General features: G+C 39.4%; 1 protein-coding gene across 1 annotated transcript; it reads left to right on the top strand.

Annotated features, from left to right (window-relative positions):
• The first annotated feature begins 15,137 nt into the window (after positions 1-15,137).
• Positions 15,138-23,252, top strand: CCN3 (cellular communication network factor 3). The gene is made up of 5 exons (XM_081070523.1): positions 15,138-15,510; positions 15,629-15,854; positions 17,025-17,279; positions 18,494-18,708; positions 21,706-23,252. The coding sequence occupies exons 1-5, from the start codon at positions 15,427-15,429 to the stop codon at positions 22,000-22,002; spliced, it is 1,077 nt and encodes a 358-aa protein (XP_080926649.1). The 5' UTR covers positions 15,138-15,426; the 3' UTR covers positions 22,003-23,252.
• Positions 23,253-24,597: the final 1,345 nt, after the last annotated feature.

The raw sequence follows: 24,597 nt of genomic DNA, 5'->3' as shown, positions 1-24,597 counted from the left end.
CTTAGGGCCTTTATACATGTCATTTTTTCTACTTTCTCTCTACCCATAAATCTCCTTGTTTCACATATCCCTTCATCCTTAATATATGCATGGTCCATCATTGCCATCTTTGTGCTCCTGTCAGTTTGCAGATTACTACAACCATAAATTCAAGGTTGTTAATCCCATCCGGGCACTGGGTTCTAGCTAGGATCATACTAAGTCTCTCTACTCAGTGACTTGCTTTCTGCAATTGTAAGTTCCAACCGTTACCAGTCTCCACAGATCTTTGATGATAGCACTTTCTCTTATTCACAGAAATCTACCTTATTTACTTCTTCATGAGAAAATAAAAATCATTAGATAGGAACTTTTTAAGGTACATTCCTAAGCTTAACCCTAGCCCCATCTAATGTGGTGGGTTCTCAGAATCTTATTTTTACCGTAAAACTTCCCCCTGAATTGTAAATACAAAGTATTTGCTTTGTAATTGTTGCTGAAATATTTCTCTTCTTCCTGTCCCCACTGCCAGAGTCTGGTCCAAGCTGTCATCATCTCTTATCGGGACAACTGCTGTGGACATCTAATGGTCCTCTCAAGATGCTTTCTTCTCGAGTTGGATTCTTTGTAGATCATTAAATTCCACTACTTAGAAGCTTTTAACGTTAAAAAGCAAAAGCCTTAACACAGCCTACACAGATTCGCATTATCTAGCTCCTAACTCATCTATGAACATCCTCATTTTACAGTACTCTCCACTGCTCATCGCCTTTTAGCAGACCCTAGAATTCATCAAGTCTACCAACCTTAGAGACTTTATTCTTTCTGTTTCCTTTGCCTGACATACCCTTCCATTCTTTCAACTGTCTGAAGTCTACTCATGTTGCAGATTTTGCATTAGATTACATTTACAATTACAATAGGGTTCCGTTATTTTTTTAAGATATGCCTCTCCCTCATTAGACTAAGATTAATAGGTTAGTGGCCATGTTTTCATCATCATTGTATTCACAGTGTCTGGCTCACGGTAGAAAAATATGTTCATTAAATAAAGGTGTGACTGAAGTACAGTTCCAGGATATGCTAACTACACATGTGAAAGTCCTAAAATGGGACAATACTGCAGAAGCAATAAAACAAATGAAATACTAGAAGAAAACTTTTCAGACATGAAGTCAGTTTGAATAGACAAAAACGTTGTTGCAAAATACAAGGCACAGAGACCAACAGTTTCACATTGCATCCAAGCAGAGAAGAAAAAACCGTACCTTCAATGAAGAAACATACGCATTATGCTAAGTGAAATAAGTCAGTCAGAGAAAGACAAATACTATATGATCTCACTTATGTGTGGAATCTAAAGAGCTAAATAAATGAGCAAAGTAAACAGAAATAGTCTCAGAGATAGAGGAAAAACTGATGGTTGCTAGATGGAAGGGGGGTAGGAATGAGGGAGAAAGAGAAAGGATTAGACAGCATAAATTGGTATTCACAATATTGCCACAGGGATATGAAAGATAGTTTGGAGAATATAATCAATAATGTTGTAAAGATTTTGTAGGGTGTCAGATGAGCACATGTCTTATTAGGGAGACCACTTTATGGACGGTGTAGATGTTTGACCACTGCTCTGTACACCTGAAGCTGAAGTTGAATAATATTGTATGTCAACTATAATTTAATATATATATAGTCACGGGATATGGAGTCAATGGAATTGTAATAGACATATACGATGTCAGAGAGACAATAGATTGGGGGAGGGGGATTATCACTTTGTGAGGGGTGAAATGTCTAACTACGCTATTACATTGTTTTGTATACCTGAAACTAATTTAAAAAAAAGAAACATATGATTTGTCTCAGTAATATCTTCTTTAAAAGACAAATGACAATGAATTAACATCTATAAGTATCTAAGAGACTAATTTGCAAATGATTAATGAACCATATGTATAGTGGTTATAAGTATAGGTTTTGAAACAAAACTGCCTGAGCTCAAATTCTAACTCTACTTACCAGTTTTTTTCACCCTTGGCAAATTATTTAAGCTTTCTGTGCTTCAGTTATTCCATCTTCATAATGGGGATTATGATAAGAGCTATCTCACAGAAGAATTAAATGTGTCATTATGTGATCTGTGCTTGTAACAGCTTTACTTAAATATACTGTTATCTAAAATTAAAGTTTTCTTACCAAAGAATTCTGTGTCCAGCCAAGTTGTTCTTCAGCTGCAAAGGATTTATTCATGTGCAAATATTTCTCAACATTTAAAGATAATGACTAATAAACTAAAAATAAGTTATTTACCCTCTAAATCACTTAGGGGAAGGGTGAGGTTAAAAACACCAAACATAAAAAACCTCATTTAGAAAAAATAAAAACAAAGAAAAGAAGAATAAAGTAAACTACCACAAATATTACAGAGCATAACACAAGATAAGAGAGGCAAGAAAAATCGTGTCACTTTTGATAATAAACATAAATCCTACCTATTAAAACACTGAGTCTATGGATAAGCCAATGAAAATAATTAAACTATGATACCATTACTGCATGATGTTTTAAATATAGAAATATATACACATGAAGCAAAAGATACAAGAAATTTAAAAATCAATGAATCATCAAGGATACATCAGAAAAATAAAAGAAAAAGAAAATGGAAGTTGAAATATTTATATCAGACAAAATAGAATCCAAGGGAAATTATTTAAGGATACAATAGGAAATTTTATATAGAAAAAATAATTACAATGTATGATGAAGAAAATAATTAATGTACTCTATACTTCTAATATGTTAAAAATGGTCATAAATACACAAAGAATACAAATAAATAAATTTCATCAAAAATATCAACATGATCTTTTGTCATAAATAAAAAATATGTGAAGAATTATCTAATAGAGTTTAATAATATCAGTAATAATGCTAAATAAATATATACATATAATATTATAACCATAGAAAATAAACTTTTTCAAATTCTATGAAACAATTTACAAAAATTACAGTGATGTTTTTCAAACTCCGGAGAAACAAATGATCCCCAGGCAAAATAAACTCTTCAAATACAAGTAAAAGAAGGAGAGCTTTCTAATTCATTTTATAAGCTAACATCAAATCCTAACAAAGATTAAAAAATTTAAAAAGTGTAAACTAATTTTGCTTATGAATATGAACACAAATCCTAAATAAAAACAAATGAATCTACTAAGCAATAAATACCATAACCAACTTGTTCATTTCCAAAAACAAAAGGACAATTTAATATTAAATTCTATTCATATAAAATACAATATAAATAGTTCATTAAAAAAGTCTACACCATTTCTATATATCTACATAATGGAATGTCAAAATGTAGTCAGTAAAACTCAATAAACAGTATTGAGTTTAAAAGTTTTCTTCAAAGTAATAATTAATACACCCTTAATGGTAAAATGCTAGAGAAATTATCATAAAAATCAAGAGGAAGTTAAAGACATTTGCTACTATCCCAATAATTAACATTATTTTGGAAGTTTGAAGCAATGCAATAAAATAAGAAAGAGAAATGATAAATAAACTATTCAAAAAATATCAGATAGAAATTATTAGTATTTGAACACAGTATGATTTTCTAAAACTGCAAGGTAATTCAATGCATGAAAGAAATTTAAATTGATGATAAATTTTAGTAAAATAATCACATCAAATATGCAACAAATAATGTTTTAGATAATATTGTCAAAACAGTAGCCATAACAAAAAAGAACAAATTTAACAAGCTAAGAACAGTGTTTACATAAGGAAAATGTTAACCTTACAAAGCAACTTTTAAAAAATTCAATAATATTGTGTTCCTGAATGGAGAAAAAAACTGCAACAATAAAAGTAACTAACATTTGTTTGAGTGCTTCCCAAAAGCCAGAATCTCCTAAATACTTACACATATTACCTCATCTAATGCTCATAAAAATCCCTTGAGGCAGTTCAATAATTATTTTCATTTTGAAAATGAATAAACACTGCTTTTTTTTTTAAGTGCACACCAAACATTGACTGAGACAGATCATATTTTGAACCATAAAACAAACCTCACCAATTTTGAAAGAACTGAAATTATACAAACTACATTTTCTGACCATAACAGAATTAACTGTAAACTGTCTAGAAAATTCCCAAACATTTCAAAATTAAATGTCATATTTCTAAATAACTCATAGGTCAAAGCAAAAGTCACAATAGAAATTAGGGGATATTTTAAATTGAATAAAAATGATAATTCAACCTATCAAAATGTGTAAGATTCAGTTAAACCAGTGCATAGAGGAAAATACTTAGCATTATATGCTTATGTTAGAAAACAAGAAAGGTCTCAAAAAAATGTAAGCTTCCTTAAGAAACTAGAAATTTAAGAACAAATTAAACCCAAAACAAGCAGACAGAATAATAAAGAACAGAAATTTAAAAATTGAACCAATGCAATACTATTCTGCCATAAGAAGAGATGAAATAGTACCATTTGCAACAACATGGGTGGATCTTGAGATTATTATGCTGAACAAAATAAGTCAGACAGAAAAAGTCGAAAACCATATGATTTCACTGATATGTGAGATATAAAACTGAAAACAACAAAAGAACAAGACAAACAAATGAAGAAACAAAAACTCATAAAGACAATAGTTTAGTAGTTACCAGAGGATAAGGGGTGAAGGGGGCAGTAGATGAGGGTAAAAGGGACCCAATATATGGTGATGAAAAGAAAACTGACTGTGGGTGGTGAACACACAATGTGATATATAGATGATGCATTACAGAATTGTACACCTGAAATCTGTGTAACTTTACTAACAATTGTCACCTCAATAAACTTTAATTAAAAAAAAATTGAACAACAAAAAAGAGAAAGTCAATGAATCCAAAAACTAGTGTTTTGAAATCACCAATAAAATTGACAAACTTCTAGCCAGAATGATCAATAAATAATGAGAAAAGGAAAAAACTCGCTATATCAGAAATTAAAACGAAGGCACCGCTACAGATCCTAGAGAAGTAAAAAGGATAATAAGGAAATATTATGAATAACTTTGTGCCAATAATTCAACAACCTAGTTGAAGTGGACAAATTCCTTGAAATACACAAACTACTGAAGCTCACTGAAGAAGAAATAACTTAAATATCCCTACATCAAATTTTTAAAATTTTGAATTTGTAAAGTCTTCAGACAAACAGAACTCCAAGCCCAGATGGCTTTACTGGTGAATTCTACCAAACACTGTGAAAGAAATAATAAAAATTCTACACAAACTCTTCCAGAAAATAGAGGGGAGGAGAATACTTTCCAAATAACTTTCTGAGGTCAGATACCAAAGCCATAAAAAGAATTAAACTAGAAATAAGAAAAATAAAACCAATATTTCTTGTGAATACAGTTGTGAAAACCCTTGACTGACAAATTAAATCCAGCAAAATATAATACTGGCAAATAAATACTGGTAAATTAAATCCAGCAAAATATAACATGACCAGATGAAGTTTATGTTGAAATACAAGACTGATTCAACATTGGAAAAACAATCAATATAAGTAACCATATCAACAGATTGAAGAAGAAAAATTATATTATTTAATAAATGCTGGGAAAAAAAAAAAAAAGTGGAGCAAGCTTATGAGTCTATCTCTCCCCTGATTGAAACTAAATAGTTTGTGTAGAATGCAAAAAGCAATTACCTGAAGATTTGAAAAGTAAAACCTTTAGATGATATTCAGGAAAAGGCAAAACTATAGGGACACAAAAACAGATGAGAGGTTAGAAGATCAGACTTTGGTTTTCAGAGGCTAAGAGTAGAAGGAGAGGCTTGCTATATAGGAGTATGTTGGAAAAATTCTATATCTTCATTATAGTAATGATTACCTAACTTTTGTCAAAAGGTATGAATTGTGCATTAAAGGGGGTAAATAACGTTTTCTATTAAAAATTTAAATTAAAAAAATAGTGTCAAGATGGCAGGGTAGGTAAATACCGTGCTTGCCTCTTTTCACAACCACATCAAAATTATAATTAAACTACAGAAAAACTGTCATTGAGAATTGCCTGAGTTCTAGCTAAATAGAAGTCCTATAAATAAGGATATGCAGAAGAAGCCACCACAAGACTTGTAAGAAGGGCAGAAACATGGAACAGGCTGGTGTCCATACCCACTTATGCCGGTTAAAAATCAGAAGAGATATCTAAGCTGCAGAGATCCCCGCTGAGGAGCAAGAGGCCCAAGACCCACAGCAGTCTCCCCAGCCAGGAATAGAAGTCCTCATAACTTCTGGCTGTGAAAATCAGCAGAGATTGTGGCTGAGTGACACAGAGGGTGGCTGCAGTTCCAGGCATTCCTCTTAAAGGGCCCACAGATGGCCTTACTCTCTGACAGACTCACTCGCTATGTACTCCAGTGCTGGGGCAGCAGTTCGAAAGGCACCAAGGACACACAGGGAGAAACTGAGTTGTCTAGCTGTAGGGCAAGGGCTAAAGGGGCAGCTTTCTCCCAGACAGAAGTGCCAGTGGAAGCCATTGTTTCTTTGTTGAGCGCTTCACCATCCCAGCATGCAGATGCAGATGACTGCCATATCTGAGTCTCCATCAACCTGGGGCTAACAACATTCACCTGACCCAGGTGATTCAAGATCCCACCCCACCCCAACTTGTGGGCCCATCCAAGCTGTGTCCAGCTTCAGACTGCACTGGTGCACCACCTGGTCACATCCACAGAGGACACACCCAAAGGAAAGATTAGGCAGGCACCAGAGCCCTGCTATAGTGAATCCTGCTCCACAGGGTCAGACCTTGCACAACAGCTCCTCCACTGTAGCCAAGGCCACTCCTCACAACCAATCAGCCTGAGGGTCAATCACTCCCATTAACAGGCAAATAGCAACCAAAGCTCAACTATAACAGGAGGGCACACACAACCACACAAAGGACACACCTGGAGCACCCGGCTCAGGTGACCAGAGAGACTGCACCACTGGGTCCCACAGGACACCTGTTACATAAGGCCACTCTACTAAGACATGGAGACATAGCAGCTCTACCTAACACATAGAAACAAACACAGGGAGACAGTCAAAATGGGAAGACAAAGAAACATGTCCCAAATAAAAGAACAGAACAAAGTTCCAGAAAAAGAACTAAACAAAATGGAGACAAATGATCTACCAGACACAGAAGTCGACACACTGGTTATAAGGATGCTCAATGACCTCAGTGAGAACTTTAACAAAGAGACAGGAAACATAAAAATAGAACCAGTCAGAAATAAAGAACACAATAACTGAAATGAAGAATACTTTAGAGGGAATCAACAGGAGATTAGATGAAGCTGAGGTTTAAATCAGCAATTTAGAAGATAAGGTAGCAGAAAACACCCAATCAGAACAGGAAAAAAAAATCCAAAAACTGAGGATAGTGTAAGGGGCCTCTGGGACAACATCAAGTGTACCAACATTCACATCATAGGGGTACCAGGAGAAGAAGAGAGAGAGCAAGGAACTGAAAACCTATTTGAAGAAATAATGATGGAAAACTTTTCTAACCTGGTGAAGGAAATAGTCAGACAAGCCCAGGAAGGGCAGAGAGTCCCAAACAAGATGAACCCAAAGAGGCCCATACCAAGACACATCATAATAAAAATGCCAAAGGTTAAAAACAAGGAGAAACTTAAAACAGCAAGAGAAAAGCAGTTAGTTATCTACAAGTGAGCTCCCATAAGACTCTCAGATGGTTTCTCAACAGAAACTTTGCAGGCCAGAAGGAAGTGACACAAAATATTCAAAGTGATGAGAAGCAAGGACCTACAAACAAGGTTACTCTACCCAACAAGGCTATCATTTAGAATTGAAGGAAATAAAAAGGGCTTCCCAGACAAGAAAAAGCTAAGAGTTTACCACTGCCAAACCAGCACTACAAGAAATGTTAAAGGGATTTCATTAAGAAGAAGAAAATAAGATCAAAAATAGAAATAATAAAATGGCAATAACTACACATCTACCAATAATTACTTTCCATGTAAATGGATTAAATGCTCCAATCCAAAGAAGAGGGTGGCCCGAGTTATTGATCCCAACCAACAAGAAGGGAGAAGGTCTGCTACTGCTGGAAGATGGGAAGAGTATATAGGAAGGGAAAAATATAAATGACCCCTCTTCATATGACCATTCAGCAGTAAAACCTAATGAAAGAGAACCAGGTAGGCATAACCTTTAAAAGCACGGAGGGGCCGGCCCGGTGGCTCAGGCGGTTAGAACTCCATGCTCCTAACTCCGAAGGCTGCCGGTTCGATTCCCACATGGGCCAATGGGCTCTCAACCACAAGGCTGACAGTTCAATTCCTCGAGTCCCACAAGGGATGGTGGGCTCCGCCCCTGAGACTAAGATTGAACATGGCATCTTGAGCTGAGCTGCCGCTGAGCTCCCGGATGGCTCAGTTGGTTGGAGTGCATCCTCTCAACTTCAAGGTTGCTGGTTCACCTCCAGCAAGGGATGGTGGGTTGCGCCCCCTGCAACTAGCAACGGCAACTGGACCTGAAACTGAGCTGCGCCCTCCACAACTAAGACTGAAAGGACAACAACTTGAAGCTGAACGGCACCCTCCACAACCAAGATTGAAAGGACAAAAACTTTACTTGGAAAAAAGTCCTGGAAGTACACACTATTCCCCAATTTAAAAAAAGTTCTGTTCCCCTTCCCCAATAAAATCTTTAAAAAAAAAAAAAAAGCACAGAGGTTTTGGGTCACTCTCTAACAAATCACCCCAACCATTGAAGGTACAGGTTTTATGGAAATTGCCAAACATTTCAACCACCATCACATGCTGCTAGCAAAAGAGTAAACTGATACACATTTCTGAAAAGCAAATGGGTAATTTTTACCCTCACCCATACATTACTCAAACCTTTGCTTTGATAATTCTACTTCTAATAATCTCAAATAAAGAATCAAAACTATTCACAGGAAATAGTAAGGTGGGAAAAAAGCAGCCCTGATTACTGATATCTGTTGCTACCAGCTAGGTTGTGAGTTTTCTCTGCTGGGAATTTCACAGAATATCAGGATCCGATGAGGACTCTCCCTCCATGCCAAGACCACTTTATAATGTGTGACAGAAAACTACCATGTAACCACAAAAATGACCAAGCTTCTCCCTAACCCAGCTAACATGAGCAACTATCATTTATTCTCTGAAAACAATTCTAGTTTGCTTTATCATTCCACCTCTGCAATAAAGATTATTAAGATATCAAGATAACCATTGGTGGAATTGCTTCTGCTTCCTGTCAGCACCCAATCCACAACAGAACCCCACTTCCTTGAATTGTTTCAAAATCACCTAACTCAAGTCCCAAATCTTATAATCCTCTTCTAGCTTCTTCTTTCTGAGATGCCCCGTAGTTCCCCAAGGTGTGTGTTATGTGCTAGTATCATTTAATATGCAGAAAAGAGAAGTTAATTCATCGAAATGGATGCTTCAGGGTGTTAGGGCCTAAGTCTCTCAGAACCCCATTGAGAAGGGATGCAGGGAAAGCCACACATCATCTTATTTATCATAACAATCCTAGAAAGAAAGGACTTATTATGATTCCTATCTTATAGACAGAGAAAGAAACTGAGGCACCGACTGGCCACGTAAACATTCTAAGATCTAAGGATTTGAACCCATGCAGTCTGTTGGCAGAGGTGTTTCATCACAGAAGCTATTTATGCTCCACAAAAATGCTATCACAAGTTACTTAGTTATCTAGTGTCAAAACCATCACCCCTATATCTTTGCTACCCTGGCCTTCCACAGCCATACAGAGCTCCACTGAAGGCAAATCACCTCTTACCTGCAACCTCCTCTTTCCATTCTTATTGCCACTCTGCTAGTTTGAGTCTTTATTATCTTTCCCTGAATTGCTGCAAAAATATCTTGACTGCAGTACTTAACTCCAGTCACCTTCTCCTGTAATCAAGCACAAATTCTTGAAGAATAATGTTCCTAAATATAGCCGTGATCATGCAATCTCTTACTGATAGGTAGGTAGGTAGATAGAAATAGATGTATAGATAGGTAGGTAAATAGATATAGATATAAGTATAGGTATAGATGATATACATATACACATATATATATACATATACATATGTGTATATATATATATATATGTATATATATATACACATACATATGCACATAATTTTAAAAACCCAACAACTCCACATTTCAGCATTTAGAATCTTCCAAGAGTTGGCAGTTGCAGCCCACTTTTCCTACCTTATTTCCCATTACCTTTCCCTGTTCTAGATAAATTAAACCACTCTTCATTACCTGAATAAGTCCTGAATTTTCCCATCCTTACATCTTGGATCCACTGTCTCTGTTCAACCCACATTTCCAGCTTTCAAAATCCTATTCATGCTTTACTCAACTCAGTGCCGTTTAGTCTTCAAGGCAATATGAATATGGTTTAGTGAAAAGACAAAACAATGAACATGGAATTGTAGTTTTCCCAACACTCCCTCCCCAACAAAGAAATTAATTTCACCCTCTTTTACGCATCTATGTTACTTTGCCTATGTTTATTTATAAAATTCACCACATTCTGCCATATGCGATGGTTATTTTTTACTTCATTTTCCTACTAGGTTATAAAAATTCTTAAGGACACAAAACATTTTATACATCTTTGATTCATACTATAGAGTACAAAATAGTTATCAATAAATTAATTGGATATTATGAATATTCACATTAGTCAAATACATCACAGTTCTGTGCTCATGCCTTTCCTAAATGTCTAAGTTATTTGTTGCTGAGAATTCAGAAATTGGGTGAGAAAGGCTGTATAAGCTTTTTCAGGCTCCGAGGTATCATTTGGAAATAGGAACTCTCAAAACAAGAAAAATCCAAATTTTTTCCATCTCCAGGAATAATCATTTGAAGCTACTACTTCCCTTCTCTTTGTTTCACCAGCATGCATGGCCACCACCATTTATGAGTTGCGTCCACCATCATCCAATATGGAGCACTCCTGAGAAGCTATTGGCTAACCTGATGTCCAGTCCACATGTGTGTACCTTGGCTCTGACATCAACTCCCAGTGGAGCTGGACTGGTTTTACTCTAACCAGCAGCTACAAGCCATACAGAATTTGCATTGAAAGAAGTTCTCAGGGCCACTTCTTCATCAGGATGTAGGAATGGGCAGTGTCGGTGCCCTGGGGGGCTGGGAATGTGGCATGTATATATCATAAGCTTGATAGACTCCATTCCAATTCAAAAACTTTGAAAAATATTATTTGACTCCCAAAGAGTCCATTTCCGTATAAGAAAATCATTTAGCAATAGAATTTATCTTGTTTCTCACATTTCTAGCTAATTTCTTGCTTGAATTTTTTTTTAATTTAATCTCTTGGATTTTTGTTTTCTTTAAGAAGTGCACTACAAAAATAAAATTTTAAAAGGCGGGCAACAGGAAGATGTTTTCAAAGGGGATAACACTAATCATTATACATTTAATGTTTCAGCTCCCATTACTGCTGCTTCTCTGCTCTTCCTTGTTTCTGGAAAAGCAAGAAGTCAAGGGAACTGCCAAAAAAACAAGCAGGTGTGATTGAAATTAGCCATATGACTGGACACTACGTGAAGCTGGCTTGCCTATCGTATAATAGGAATTACCTTGTCTTCTACCAAAACCCTGGGGGCCCAGAAAAGGGACATATGAAGGAAATTCAGAAAAGAGCAACAAAATTATTAAGGAGCTGTGAGGCTGATTTATGAGGCACATTTTGAGAGCTAAGTATATGTGCCTTGGCTAAACAACAGATGAAGATGAAATGGACATCTATGAGTTTACAGAAAATGTGATCACGAGGGAAAGGAGAGGGATGGAGTCCTCCTGGAGGTGATAACAGCCTAGTCACTGCTTTTTATTTGTTTCATTTTTAATATGGGACTCTGTGCTTTATATTTCTCTTGCCTGCTTATAGAAGGAAGTGCCAATATATATTTTTAAATCTTTTATATAATGAAAAAGATAAAACAACAATTGGAAACCTTTGTAAAATTTTACCTGCATAAAATGTGGGAACTTCACCAACTGTGTTCTATGTAGGAGTATTGACTGAGAAGTAATAAAGATATAAATCGATGAACAGCCTATTTGAGACAGAGAGGGAGAAATGAGTCTCTGGTGCCACATCTGGGGTGAGGGGAAGGGAAGAGAGGAAGAAATGAAAGGGAAAAGGTGAATTGATCAAAATACTTGCACCTCATGACCTAGTGGAATTGCCATCTTGCTTGGCAGCCAAGCCCAGTAATTCATGAAGAATCTCTAACAGGATGTCCCCTATTAGAGACCAGTTGACATACTTGTATAGTCTATTTCAAACAGGAGAGATCACCAGCTGCGTGCTATCCTTTAGACTCTTTGTACCAGGAAAGGCGGAGAGAAGGTAGATGTCAGAGGCAGATGGGTGATGGCTGATAGGACCAATTTAGCCTCTGCTGCTGCTGTGGAACTGCCTTCAGTTCTTTCTTACCTATCTTATGCAGAGCAGTGACAAGTGACAAAACTTAAAGTTTTGTAGTATCTCAAAAGATCCAGGAACAACTGGCCATTTGTCCATCCCTGAAGTAGATGCTGGGAGTATTAGGGAGAATGTGACATGCTCCCTATACTCCAGGGCTCCCGGCCAGGAGAGGGGGACAGACATAGAAACAGGCACAGAATCATTATTCAATGATTCAAAAGATAGAAGACAAAAGCAAGGGATGCCAGTCCTACAGAGAGGGAGAAATCTATCCCAGCATGGCGGATTCAGGAGACAAAGTCCTGGCGGTAGCAGCACATGACCTGACAAAACTACCATCAGGTGGCTTCACTTTCTAATTGTTTCATCGTGGAAAGCCTTACTCAGGAGCATTTATAGCTGACAAAAGTGTATATACGAGTAAGTACTGTTTTGCTTGTCCAGTTGCTTTCTTCTTAAAGAATAATCCCTTCTTTCCTCCCCACTCTGACTCTGTGGTGTTAGCTAATCCCCATATCTTACCTGTCTTGTCTCACCTCCTGAGCCCGAGGTGAGCTCATGCCACTCTTTTCTGGGAACTTTCCAAATTGAGCCTGAGGGAGAGGGGTATTCCTTTTGTGGTGATAAGGTCACACTATAAGAGGTTGCAGAGAATTTAAGGATGACATTTCCTTTGTCTGGAAGAAGCTGGTCTGTATTGAAACACACCAAAGCTCTGGGACACACAAAGAAGCACTGAAGATAGATGGAAAGATGGAGTCTTCTTACCTCTAAGGTCTTGATCCTAGTTGCCTCTGAGGTCTAGCTGTGGGAAGAAAATACCATAGCATCTTTCCAACAAAGTCTTCTTGCTGAAACTAGCTCCAGTTTGGTTTCTACCACTTGCAGTCAAGGGGCCTGAGTAGCAGTTTGCATGAGCAGTGACATCTTGTCATTGTCATCCTTACCTTAAGGTTACATTTCTCTTCTCAGCCTCCCCCTTTCCAAGCATAGTCAGCCCAAGCGCCATGCTGCCAGCTTCTCCTTGTTCTGTGTATTCATACTTTGAAAACTAGGCCAATATTCTTGCCTCCCCATCAGTTGTGTGTCTAGTTGTTCCATATCTAGGTTTCCCAAAGCCAGCTCTCATTTCAGAGTACATTAAAAATGTTATCTACCAAGAGGCCTCACCAGAGAATCCAACTGATTGGGTCAAGAGTGGGGCCCAGGAATCTATATTTAAAAAAAAAAAGAAAAAGAAAAGAAAATACCTTGGTTGATTCAGGTGGGCAGCCAGGTGGAAGCATCATTAGGCCAGATGACCCATGAAACTCATCAACTTGAAGGATAGAAGAGTGTTATAGACATGGCGCACATTAACCATCCAATCTCTTGTCGAGATTTGAGCATTGCTCAGTCTGGTTTACCTCAGAGAAAGCACAACTGTTGGAGACTTAGAAGTATGTAATCGCAGTTCCCGGCTGCTCAGAGAACTGTCCTGAAGGGGTTGAGATGACTTCATTATCAAGTGGGCAGGCATTGCAGGGGCAGGCCTGGCCCCTTACACAAGCTAATTTAACTTCATACTGGACATGGATGGGGTAGAGACAGTTTCTTTTTAAGGTCTAGGGTTACATCTCAAGCCTGTATAATTTTTCTCATGAAATGTCTTTTCAACACAGGTATCTTCAAAAGAGCCGTGCACAGTTATCCCAGATGCAGTAGCAAAGTTGAAGTACAGAGGAGGTGGAAAAAAAATATTTTTGTTTTTTAAATCCAACAAGCAATGTCACCTTTGGAGCAGTAAAACTGCTCTCATGACAGATGACAAGTGTTCCTAGCAGCCATTTTTGAAAGTGGATGCCAGGTGGAAGAGGGATTTGGTTTTCTAAGTCAAGCAAATGCCTTCCTCCTTCCTTCCCTAATTCGTTGAGGTTCTGAGGTTTTGACCCTGGGTGAGCAGAACCTTATGACCCTCACAGCCTTTCGTATTTTGAGTTGTGCTGTTTTATATCATCCAGGATACAACAGGTGTTTCAAGGTTTTTATGTACCAGGAAGAAAGTTGTTATTTACCTCAGGCTCTTATATTTTTATTTTATTATGGTTTACTTTTATTTCTACCAAAGTTGCACAATGGGGGGGGGGGTTTAAGAATCAGTGGGGCATGGGAGGATTAGATTCAAAAGAACTTTGCCATTTAGCCAATAGCATCCCCCCCCTGCACCCGTCCTCTCCCCCCACCCACTTTCTCTTTCTTCTTTCTTTCTCCTTTCTTCCCCTCTTCCCCTCTATCAACACATCCAAAGAGTGCCCTACACGGTGACAAATTTGCACGTGCTTCCCTTTTGACTAAGTCCCCGGGCCTCTCGCCAGCCCCCCCCCCCCCCCCCGCAGATGGCCCCAAACTTCAGGCATCCCTCTAGAAGAGGCCCATGTTTGCAGCCCTGCGAGGAACTGCCAGGGCGGAGATGTGTGGTGGGGAGTGGCGGTGTCTTCGTCCTGGGGGAAGGCAAAGCAGCTTCCAGGAGGAAACAGGCGTTTCCTTCCCACGCGCTCGAGCGAGCCCTGGGTCCTGGCCTGGGGACTCCACCCAGCCCCTCCCGGCGCTCAGGGACCAGCCCGTCGCCACACACAGGCGCTCGCAGGCCCCGGGGCCGCGCCCTAAGGAGAGCAGCACCCAGGGCCAATTGCCATGGCAACCTCGGGGTTCATTCCATTCCCCACCCAGCCGATCCCCCCCTCCTCCCTGCTCTGCAGCCAACCGGCTTGTGCGCGTCCCTGGAGCGCGCTATAAAACCTGAGCCGGTGGTGCTGGGGAAGGGAGGCCACCGCCGCCGGACCTGGAGAAAAGCGAGCAAAGCCAATTCACAGCGTAAAAAGTCTCGTTTCGTAAAAGCGGGAGGAACAAGCCTAAGCATGCAGAGTGTGCAAAGCATGAGTCTCGTTTTGCCTACGCAGTGCCTTTGCCTGGCGTTCCTGCTCCTGCACCTCCTGGGACAGGTAAGTGCGCACCCCTAAGGTGCCCCTGGTTGCTTTGCCTTCCTAGCGGCCCCTGCTGGGTCCCCGGGTCTTCGATTGTCCCTACTGAGAAGTCTCTCCATGTCTCGCCTGTCCCCAGGTCGCTGCGACGCCCCGCTGTCCCACCCCGTGCCCAGCCCAGTGCCCGGAGACGCCGCCGACCTGCGCCCCCGGGGTAAGAGCAGTGCTGGACGACTGCTCGTGCTGTGTGGTGTGCGCCCGCCAGCGCGGCGACAGCTGCTCGGAGATGGAGCCGTGCGAAGAGAGCCGCGGCCTCTTCTGCGACCGCAGAGCGGACCCCAGCGCTCAAACTGGCATCTGCATGGGTAATCCCTCTCCCTCCACCGCTGGGTCTCTTCTCCCGCCGCTAGCTGGAGCTGCCCACTCTTTCTTCTCCCTCCCCCTTCCCAGAAGGTGATACGCAAATAATAATAAGGAAGATGCAGTGGGTGATGTTTACGGAGCACGTTACTGTGTGCCAGGCATGGTCTGTGGGGCGCTTGGGGTTTTGGGGTGCGCTCGAAGCCAGAGAGGAAACTTGCCCTGACCCCGGAGGTGACACGCATTCATCACTTGCCTCCCTAGAAAAGAGTCTAGATAGATGGGGAGCAGAGCAGGGCCAGTGAAATCATTTCCTTTGGACACTTCCAGGGGGACTTTTGGGGGTCATGGAAGCTTGGGCTTACTCACTAGCTCACAGTTCTCCCCCACTGCAACCCAGCAGGTTTGTTTTTACACCTGTAATTGTCCTATTTGAGCCAAAGCCGCCCCTAATCTCCTGGGACGACTATGTAACCCCGTCTGGACTGTGAATAAAATAAAATGCAGGCAACCAGCCAGTCCAGGCTGGTGAAACCTAATTAATTGGGCATCAATTTTCCACGTGGTGCACCATTTAGTTGGAGGCTATCCCTGCCTCCCTGGATCAGAGGCTTGGAAAAGCCTTTTACTTTCTTCTCTAAACTAGTGATGATTTTTGTGCCGGCATGCCAAGAAATCCTAACGCTTTTCCCAATTTGACCAGTTAACCTATTTGGAGAACATGAAGTGTCTCTGTCTCTGTCTCTGTCTCTGTCTGTCTCTGTCTCTGTCTCTGTCTCTCTCTCTCTCTCTCTCTCTCTCTCTCTCTCTCTCTCTCTCTGTCTCTCTCTCTCAGCGGCTGGAGTAGAAGAGTCTAGGGAAGTTCTTGCAAAATTGACTTTATCATTGGGAACAATGGCTACGGGGCTTTGAGAGACAGTGTCACTTCTCATGCTCTTCTTTCTTCATCCATAAAATGAGGAGTAGGTTTGAAGGTTTCTTCTTGCTCTGAGAGGCCTCCAGGAGGACATCTTTCTACTGGAGATGGATAAGAAACCAGATTGTCTCAACTAAAAAAAGAACAACCTGGAGTTTGGAACGTGAGTTGCAAATCTTATTCAGCTTCTCGAAGGCATTATGTTCTTGTTTTTCTCTCTCCCCTTCCCTCTCTGTGCCCTGCTTCCCCAATATGCTAGCGATAGAAGGAGATAACTGTGTGTTCGATGGGGTCATTTACCAAAGTGGAGAGACCTTCCAGCCAAGCTGCAAATACCAGTGCACCTGCCAAGATGGGCAGATTGGCTGTGTGCCCCGCTGTGACGAAGACCTCCTATTACCCCAACCTGACTGCCCGGCTCCAAGAAAAGTTGAAGTGCCCGGGGAGTGCTGTGAAAAGTGGATCTGTGACTCAAATGAGACAGAAGCATTAGGGGACCTGCATGCCCTTCCAGGTGAGAAATTCAGGATACCTGAGAGTGATCAGCACACAGGATACAGGCAGGCAGGAAACATGTGTGCTCTTTTGGAATTGCAATGAGAAACTGGCCTCAGTTGCTGGTCATTCAACCATGGAGTCCAGATTGCCCACTGAGATCAAACGCATCAAGGGTTTGAATCCCACCCAAGTGATTCAAGTACATACACAGTTTCTCCTAAAAAGAACCTGCTGAGTTCAGTAGTTCTTTTCAGCAATGGGGCTGATTTTGTCTTATTTGCATGACTACTATTTACATTTTAGTGCCTCCCACTTGACGCTTATTAACATTACAAAGATAAAAGTTAAAAAAAAAATCACTGTGTTTTTTTGTGTGTGTGTGTGGATTCTATATACTATGTGTGTGCTGAGAAGACCAGCCTCTCTAAAGAATGCTACTCATCACTGGACAGGTGTCACAGAAAAATGTCACCTTTCCAGATGCCATAGGAAGGGTCAAGTGACACTTCAGGATCTTTGTTTTGCTTTGTTTTTGTTTCATCTTATAAAGGAAATAGCTTTGGGGGGAAAAAATTCAAGAGCCGGTAGAGAATATTTTAGAAGCCATTAATCAGCCAGATTATATATATACTGGCACTATGCAGAGTTTTACAGATATTCTGAGGTCAGAAATTATTAGCCATGCCTTACAGATAGGAAAACTTCCATGCAGAAGAGATGTGCCCCAAGCCATGACACTAAATGTTGAGACAGGACTTTTCGTGATCAAATTCCAAGTGTCTATATCCCATAACCTAGACAACCAGTTCCACCTCTCTAAAGCAAAGTATTGCTTTCATCACTGTTTCGAGTTGTTGGTTCTACGTACTCATCCAATGGAAATTTTATCATGATCCTTTTTCTTTACAGACTCACATACTAAAAACACGATAGTTTATGGAATGGTGGACGATGTCATGCTGTTCTATATACTTAAAACTACTAAGCTTCGTAAAGACAGGTCAGACAGTCATTCCACAAAGATTTATTGAGGGCCTACAATGTGCCAGGCATTGTGTGACCTTTCAGGATTCATAAATACAGAGATCCAGTTCTGTCGCTCAGAACACCTGAGTTTAGGAGGTACAGAATCGGCTGAGACATTCTTTCTACTGATGATGGAAAGGACTCATTGGTGAGCCTCATGTTTTACTCAACATAGCTGTCTATCTTTATTTCTACATCCTATAGCCTACAGGACAGAAGCTACTCTGGGAGTTTCTGTCTCTGATTCAAGTATCAACTGCATTGAACAGACCACAGAGTGGAGTGCATGTTCCAAGAGCTGTGGCATGGGTTTTTCCACCCGAGTCACCAACAGGAATCCACAGTGTGAGATGGTAAAGCAGACTCGGCTCTGCATGGTGCGACCCTGTGAACAAGAGCAGAAGCAACCAGCAGAAAAGGTAGGAGCCTGGAGAAAACCACCCACCACAGAGGAGGAGGCCTGGTCTGGATGAGGCCTGAGCTGTAGGAAGTCACTGTGTCACTAATGGACCAGACATCAGTTCTAGCTGGCTGTTAACCCTAGAGAAAACACATAGAGTTTCCTGAAGTGAGTGAGTTTACCTTCTTTTCCTACTATTGAAATATCCCAAGCAACTCACAGCAGACCCACAGGTAGAGGAGCTGGACAATTATCACCATGTCCCCATTTGAGAAGTGTGTGGCAAATCTCATTCCATTCCTGGAGAAAACTGCCTACTCAATTGTCAAGTGTAGTTGATTTTAGAGAGGTCGTGTCTGACCTCAGTCTACTTCACCCCTTAGGTTCAATCTGTAGCAAGCAACAGAATAGGAATTATATCTGCCTTACTCACCCCACTGTCCTCAACATCCTGGCTGGTACATAGTGTATGCTTGATAAAAAATTGTTGATGAAGAAATGAATGGCTGTCTGGGAATTATTTTCAGTATTTTAAGAAGCCTAGTGAGACGAGCACATTTGCCAGCGTAAGGAGAAATATGCCAAATAAAATAGCACATTTCTTTCCTTTTTTTGCTGGTATTCTATCAACTTAGTGTGTTAACGCTGAGTATAAGGCGTGCAGATCAGAAGCTTGGATTGGTTCCTGACGACGTCACAGGCTTTGTTACCAGAACCCTAGATAAATGCAATGCCCAAATTGAATTATTATATGGCTCCTTCTATAAACTAAGTCCAAAATAAAACAGTCCCTAGCAATGAAAGATTTACATATCGCTACACTGAGGCAATATCATCCAATGCTTAAGGGTGCAGCTCTGGAGGCAGCCAGCCTGAGTTTAAATCCTGGCTTCCCACATGAACTAGCTGTGGGATCTTTGGGCAATTTTCTTAACCTCTGAGCCTCAATTCCTTTCTCAGTATAAAAGAATTGTTGACAGATAGTGTATCTCAAAGGTGTTGTGAGGTTAATAGAATGAACTGGCAAAGCACTGGCCATAGATTACTCAATTAATATTAGGCATCATTACTTAAAATTTCTAGTAGATGCTAAAATAAAATAGTCCCTAGTGGTTGCATTCATTATATGACTGCCGAGCTATATGACTTTTCCAGGTCCTTTCTAACTTTATGTTTCTTCCACCAATTTAGAAAGAACCACAAGAAACTTCTTCTCCCTAAAATTATATGCATCTCCCTACACTTAGGGGAATTCTAACAGACATGGAACATAGTCACGCAGGTCCACCAAAAAAACAATCTCTCTCTGCCTCTCTGTCTCCCTTTCAGTCTCTGTCTCACGCTCTTACACACATCCATCCATACATACACACGCATACACACACATACACACACATATACATATATACCCACAAAGACAGATATTGCTAACCTTTTACTTTTTTGTGAGTGTTGGCAAGAATATACACTAAACATTAAATATGAAAAGGGAAGAAACAAGAAGCCCTTAAATATCATCAAGTACACAGTAACTTCTTTATTAAATAAAGAAGTTTCTATGTCATGCCTCTAAAATTTTGCTTCTTATATTCTTTCTTTAACCAAAATTTATATTTTTTTCTTATAACTTACACTTAGTTTAATACTGGGAGATACTATATTCAAAATTATATATATATATATATGTATATATATATATATATATTTCATAAAGATTCTAGAAATTCATTTGGAATGTAGGAAAATACTAGCATAAAATCGTCACTTCCTTATCAAGAGATTCTTTTTTTTAATTCAATTTTTTAAATTTATTTATTTATTTATTTATTTATTTATTTATTTTTAAGAGATTTTTAAATGTTGAGACAGTGCTTCTCAAAGTGTGGTCCCCAGACCAGCAGCATGATCTAAGAATGTGTTAGAATGAAAATTATTGGGGTCCTCATCAGACCTACTAAATCAGAAACTCTAGGTATAAGGCCCAACAATCTGTGTTTTAGCAAAACTTCTAGATGACTTTGATGTACATGAAGTTTGAGAGCCACTGATTTCAGAGAATTCCAAGTCTCATCACCCCACAAGCTGTGGGCTGTGCCTGAGAAAATCGAGAGCAGTGGAGAATTGTGGCAAATTAGTAGGGAAGAAATCTAAGTGGGAAACAAACATATTGTCAATTCCCTGCTGAATTACCAATTTTGGGGTTCCCCATCAACCATTACAAATGGAATATTGAATAAATTCTCTACTTGCTTTGCCTTCATGGAAAATAACTTTAAATCATATTGTCTTGGACTTTCCTGAGGGTATAATAGAAGGAATGGGCATTGTATCAGCCAAGTTCAATTAATAGATGTTGTCTGATCACTTTATCCCTTTGAGACTCCATTTTTTTATATATCTAAAACTTGGACAATGGTTCTTTATGGTAATAATTGTTACTTGTATGAGTGAATGTTGTTTATAAGGTTAAGTGAATTCATGTTTGAAAAATATTTGAAACATTAGTAGGCTTGCAATGATGCCAGCTTTATTCCCTTTTTCTTTATAACACTGAAGAATGCATTTGGCTAACACCACCAAACCCTGTTATAGTACCTTGAAAATATAGGTGTCTTTGTCACACATATGTTTTCACCCTCATGTTTATCTCGGCAAGATCAAAAGATGGTTGTGCCCGATTAGGCATGGTTTCCACATTCTAGGCAAGAAGAAAAATGAACGCCGAAAATAATAAAGAACTGTACCTGTCTGAACAGCAAAGGATTTCCCAGAATCCCTTGGTTTATGTATCATTGGCCAAAAGTTTGTCACAAGGCCGTCCCAAGCTGCCAGACGTTCTGGGGAAGTGAATACTTTGAGCTGACCCCGTTGCCCAAACAAAATTAATGTTCTGTTAGCAAAAAAGAAAGAGCAATGGATATTGGGTAGGCAAGCAGCAGGTTAAGTCTAGACCCCTAAAATGGTCCCTGAAGGAACGGTAGCCATCCCCTGCATCACTTCCTTTCTTCTTTCTTAGAAAGGAAAAAAGTGTCTCCGCACCACGAAGTCACTCAGAGCCATCCACCTGCAGTTTAAGAACTGCACAAGCCTGCATACTTACAAGCCCAGGTACTGTGGAGTCTGCAGCGATGGCCGGTGCTGCACCCCCCACAACACCAAAACCATCCAGGTGGAGTTCCAGTGCTCCCCAGGGCAGATCATAAAGAAGCCAGTGATGGTCATTGGCACCTGCACCTGTCACAACAACTGTCCTCATAACAACGAGGCCTTCCTCCAAGAGTTAAAACCAAACACCAGCAGAGGGAAAATGTAACGTGGGTCCCTGGAGAAGCACCTACAGAGGCCAATTGTAGCTACTGCATGACCCACCATCAAAAGCATTGAAGGAAAACGACGAGAATTATTATTTCATCCCCTGAGTCCTATGTATTTTCTGTGGTCATATGAGGTCAGTTCTATCTGTCTTTTTTTTTTTTTTTTTTTTTTTTTTTTTAATGAAAGACATGATTAACTGTAAACTTGGAATCAGAGTAAGCTCAGGAGAGTGCTTAGGGATGATTTACTATTCTATTGTGTTTACTGCAAATGACAATTTCTATAAATTTAGGAAATCAGATCGAGGTTTCACTGGGTAGACTGTATCACGTTACATTCATCTTCTTTTGGTATACACTAATGCAATGGCAAGAAAATGTCACTGTGATGAATGACAGGGTCCCGGATCATACTGACCATGTCATCATACAAATAGCTTACCATCTATTGTGGTTTGACTTGAGGGGTCTCTGTTGAACTCTTTTTGAGTAGCTCAACTCTGAACTTCCATGTCTGAGCTCCAAGGAAACATAGCTCTTCCACTTGAAATTCAGAGACTATTATTGTGTTTGTTTGTTTAGTTGTACGCTAGGAAACGAGCTGTATCTACAGTAATGGAATGTTTGTTAATTAAGTGGACTGGTATCATAAACTTGCTCCTTTTCAAATAAATTGACTCCTTTCCAATAGAAAGAAGCTGAACAGAAAACACCCTTCAGTACACAGATGACGATGGCCAAGCCCTCATACGTTTGTATATACTGTAGTCTGCTGGGGCTCACTAGTTTTTTGTTTTTTTAATTCAGAAGTAGAGTGTGTCAGCAGAGATCCTCTCATCTCCAGTGAGATGTAAACTGAGGCCCAAAGCACCTGATTACAACTCTTGATGACTTTCAAATGTGCCTGTAGTAAAATTTTGATAAAGAAGGACAAACCAACATAGTGTGATGGCATAATAACATAAATTTTATGGGAGTTTAGCATTTATTGTAGACCTACTCATAAGTTTTCTTTGGGTCCTAATTATGCACACTCACAAACAGGATGTGTGTATACATATGTGTAACTAACTTGTCAGGTTATAAGGTAGACTGCAAACTGAAATGTATGCATTCTTCTAATGTCACCATATGTGTTCAACTTTTCTCCTTTAAAGTATTTATATAAATATAAATTATACATTTTTTTAAATATTCTTTTTACTTTCTCTACTTGTCAGACATTACTAAATAAACACGATCTTATCAATGTGTGACTCTGCCACTACTTTGTACTTACAAGTTGTTTACTGAAAATATAAAAATTACAGTTTACAAATTAAATCAGACACCAAGCAATAGCACCCATTGAAAGCAAAGTGAATAATTTCAGATGAGCTTACAACTTATCAAATGGGAAACAAAATATAGCTCTTCCTGAGTTAGGTGATCTCTACTGCCAGGGCCTCGAATAGTCTCCACACTGTGTACTCAAACCAAAGTCTCGAGCCCTCACGTGTTTTCTGAACAATCTGCCAGACACTTCTATAGAGTAAAAATCGAACTTCTTGTTAGACCAAGCAAAACTTACTTCTCTGGCCTCCTTATCCAGTTAAGGGGCACTCCATCTTCCCAACGAACCAGCTTAAACTACCAGCATTATTTCATCGTAAACTTGCTCTTGCCAGATGTCCAGAAAAGCCTGTTTCCAGTGGTGGTGCAGAGCAGAGCAGTGAGTGAGGCTACTCTTTGGGCAGTGTGAGAGTCAGTCAACATCAGCTTTGTGATTTGTAGAGTCTGGCTGATGCAGTTGGTCTATACCAGTCCTTCCATAATTTAAAAAAGAAAAAAAGGAAAAAACTGTTTCCCTATTCCCAATTTTACTTCCCCTATCTCAGCTTCCTTCCCACTCATTTCTTTAGCTAGCTTCTATTTGTCCTGTAAGATACATTGGAAAGATAATTTGACTTCTAGGGGTTTATTCAAAGGAAGTTATCAAGGGCAGTGAACATGTACACTTTGTGCTGAATACTTTGCCTTCATTATGTTGTTTAATTTGTACAATAGCCTTACGAAGTAGGCTCTCCTCCCCATATTATAGCTGAGAACACTTTTAAGAATTTACAAATAAATGGTTAAGAGAAACGGGTGGATCTAATACTCAAATCAAAGTCCTTTTGCTTCTACTTTAAAGCTACCACGTAGATCCATGCAAAGATTATGAATCTGCAAGGTTGTTTAATCCAATATTGTCTGGATGCAAAATGGGGACATTCAAAAGTTCAGCAATATAAATGGCTAGATAAGTCCTAGGACCTCTATTATGTTGAAGAACAAAGGAATCTTTAAAATGAAATTGTAAGAACATATTTACCTTCAGAAAAGTATAGAACTATGAAAAGAGTGACTTGGTTTTGTTCAAAAGTATCTGAACAGGAATGAAAGGAGAACTAGCAGAGAACTTGCAAAAAAATGTTATTAGTGATTATGTCAAGTTGGTCTTACTTTTTTGTGATTTCTTTAACAACTTTTAAAAAAAAACAACTGAGAATATATTACCTTTGTAACCAGATTAAAAAAAAAAAGCAAGGCTGAATTTGGACACTCCTTCAGGC

This window comes from Rhinolophus hipposideros (assembly GCF_964194185.1).
Source record: "Rhinolophus hipposideros genome assembly, chromosome: 13".
NCBI lineage: Eukaryota > Metazoa > Chordata > Mammalia > Chiroptera > Rhinolophidae > Rhinolophus > Rhinolophus hipposideros.
Note: the sequence above shows the minus strand (reverse complement) of the source record. Positions and strands in the feature narration are given on the sequence as shown.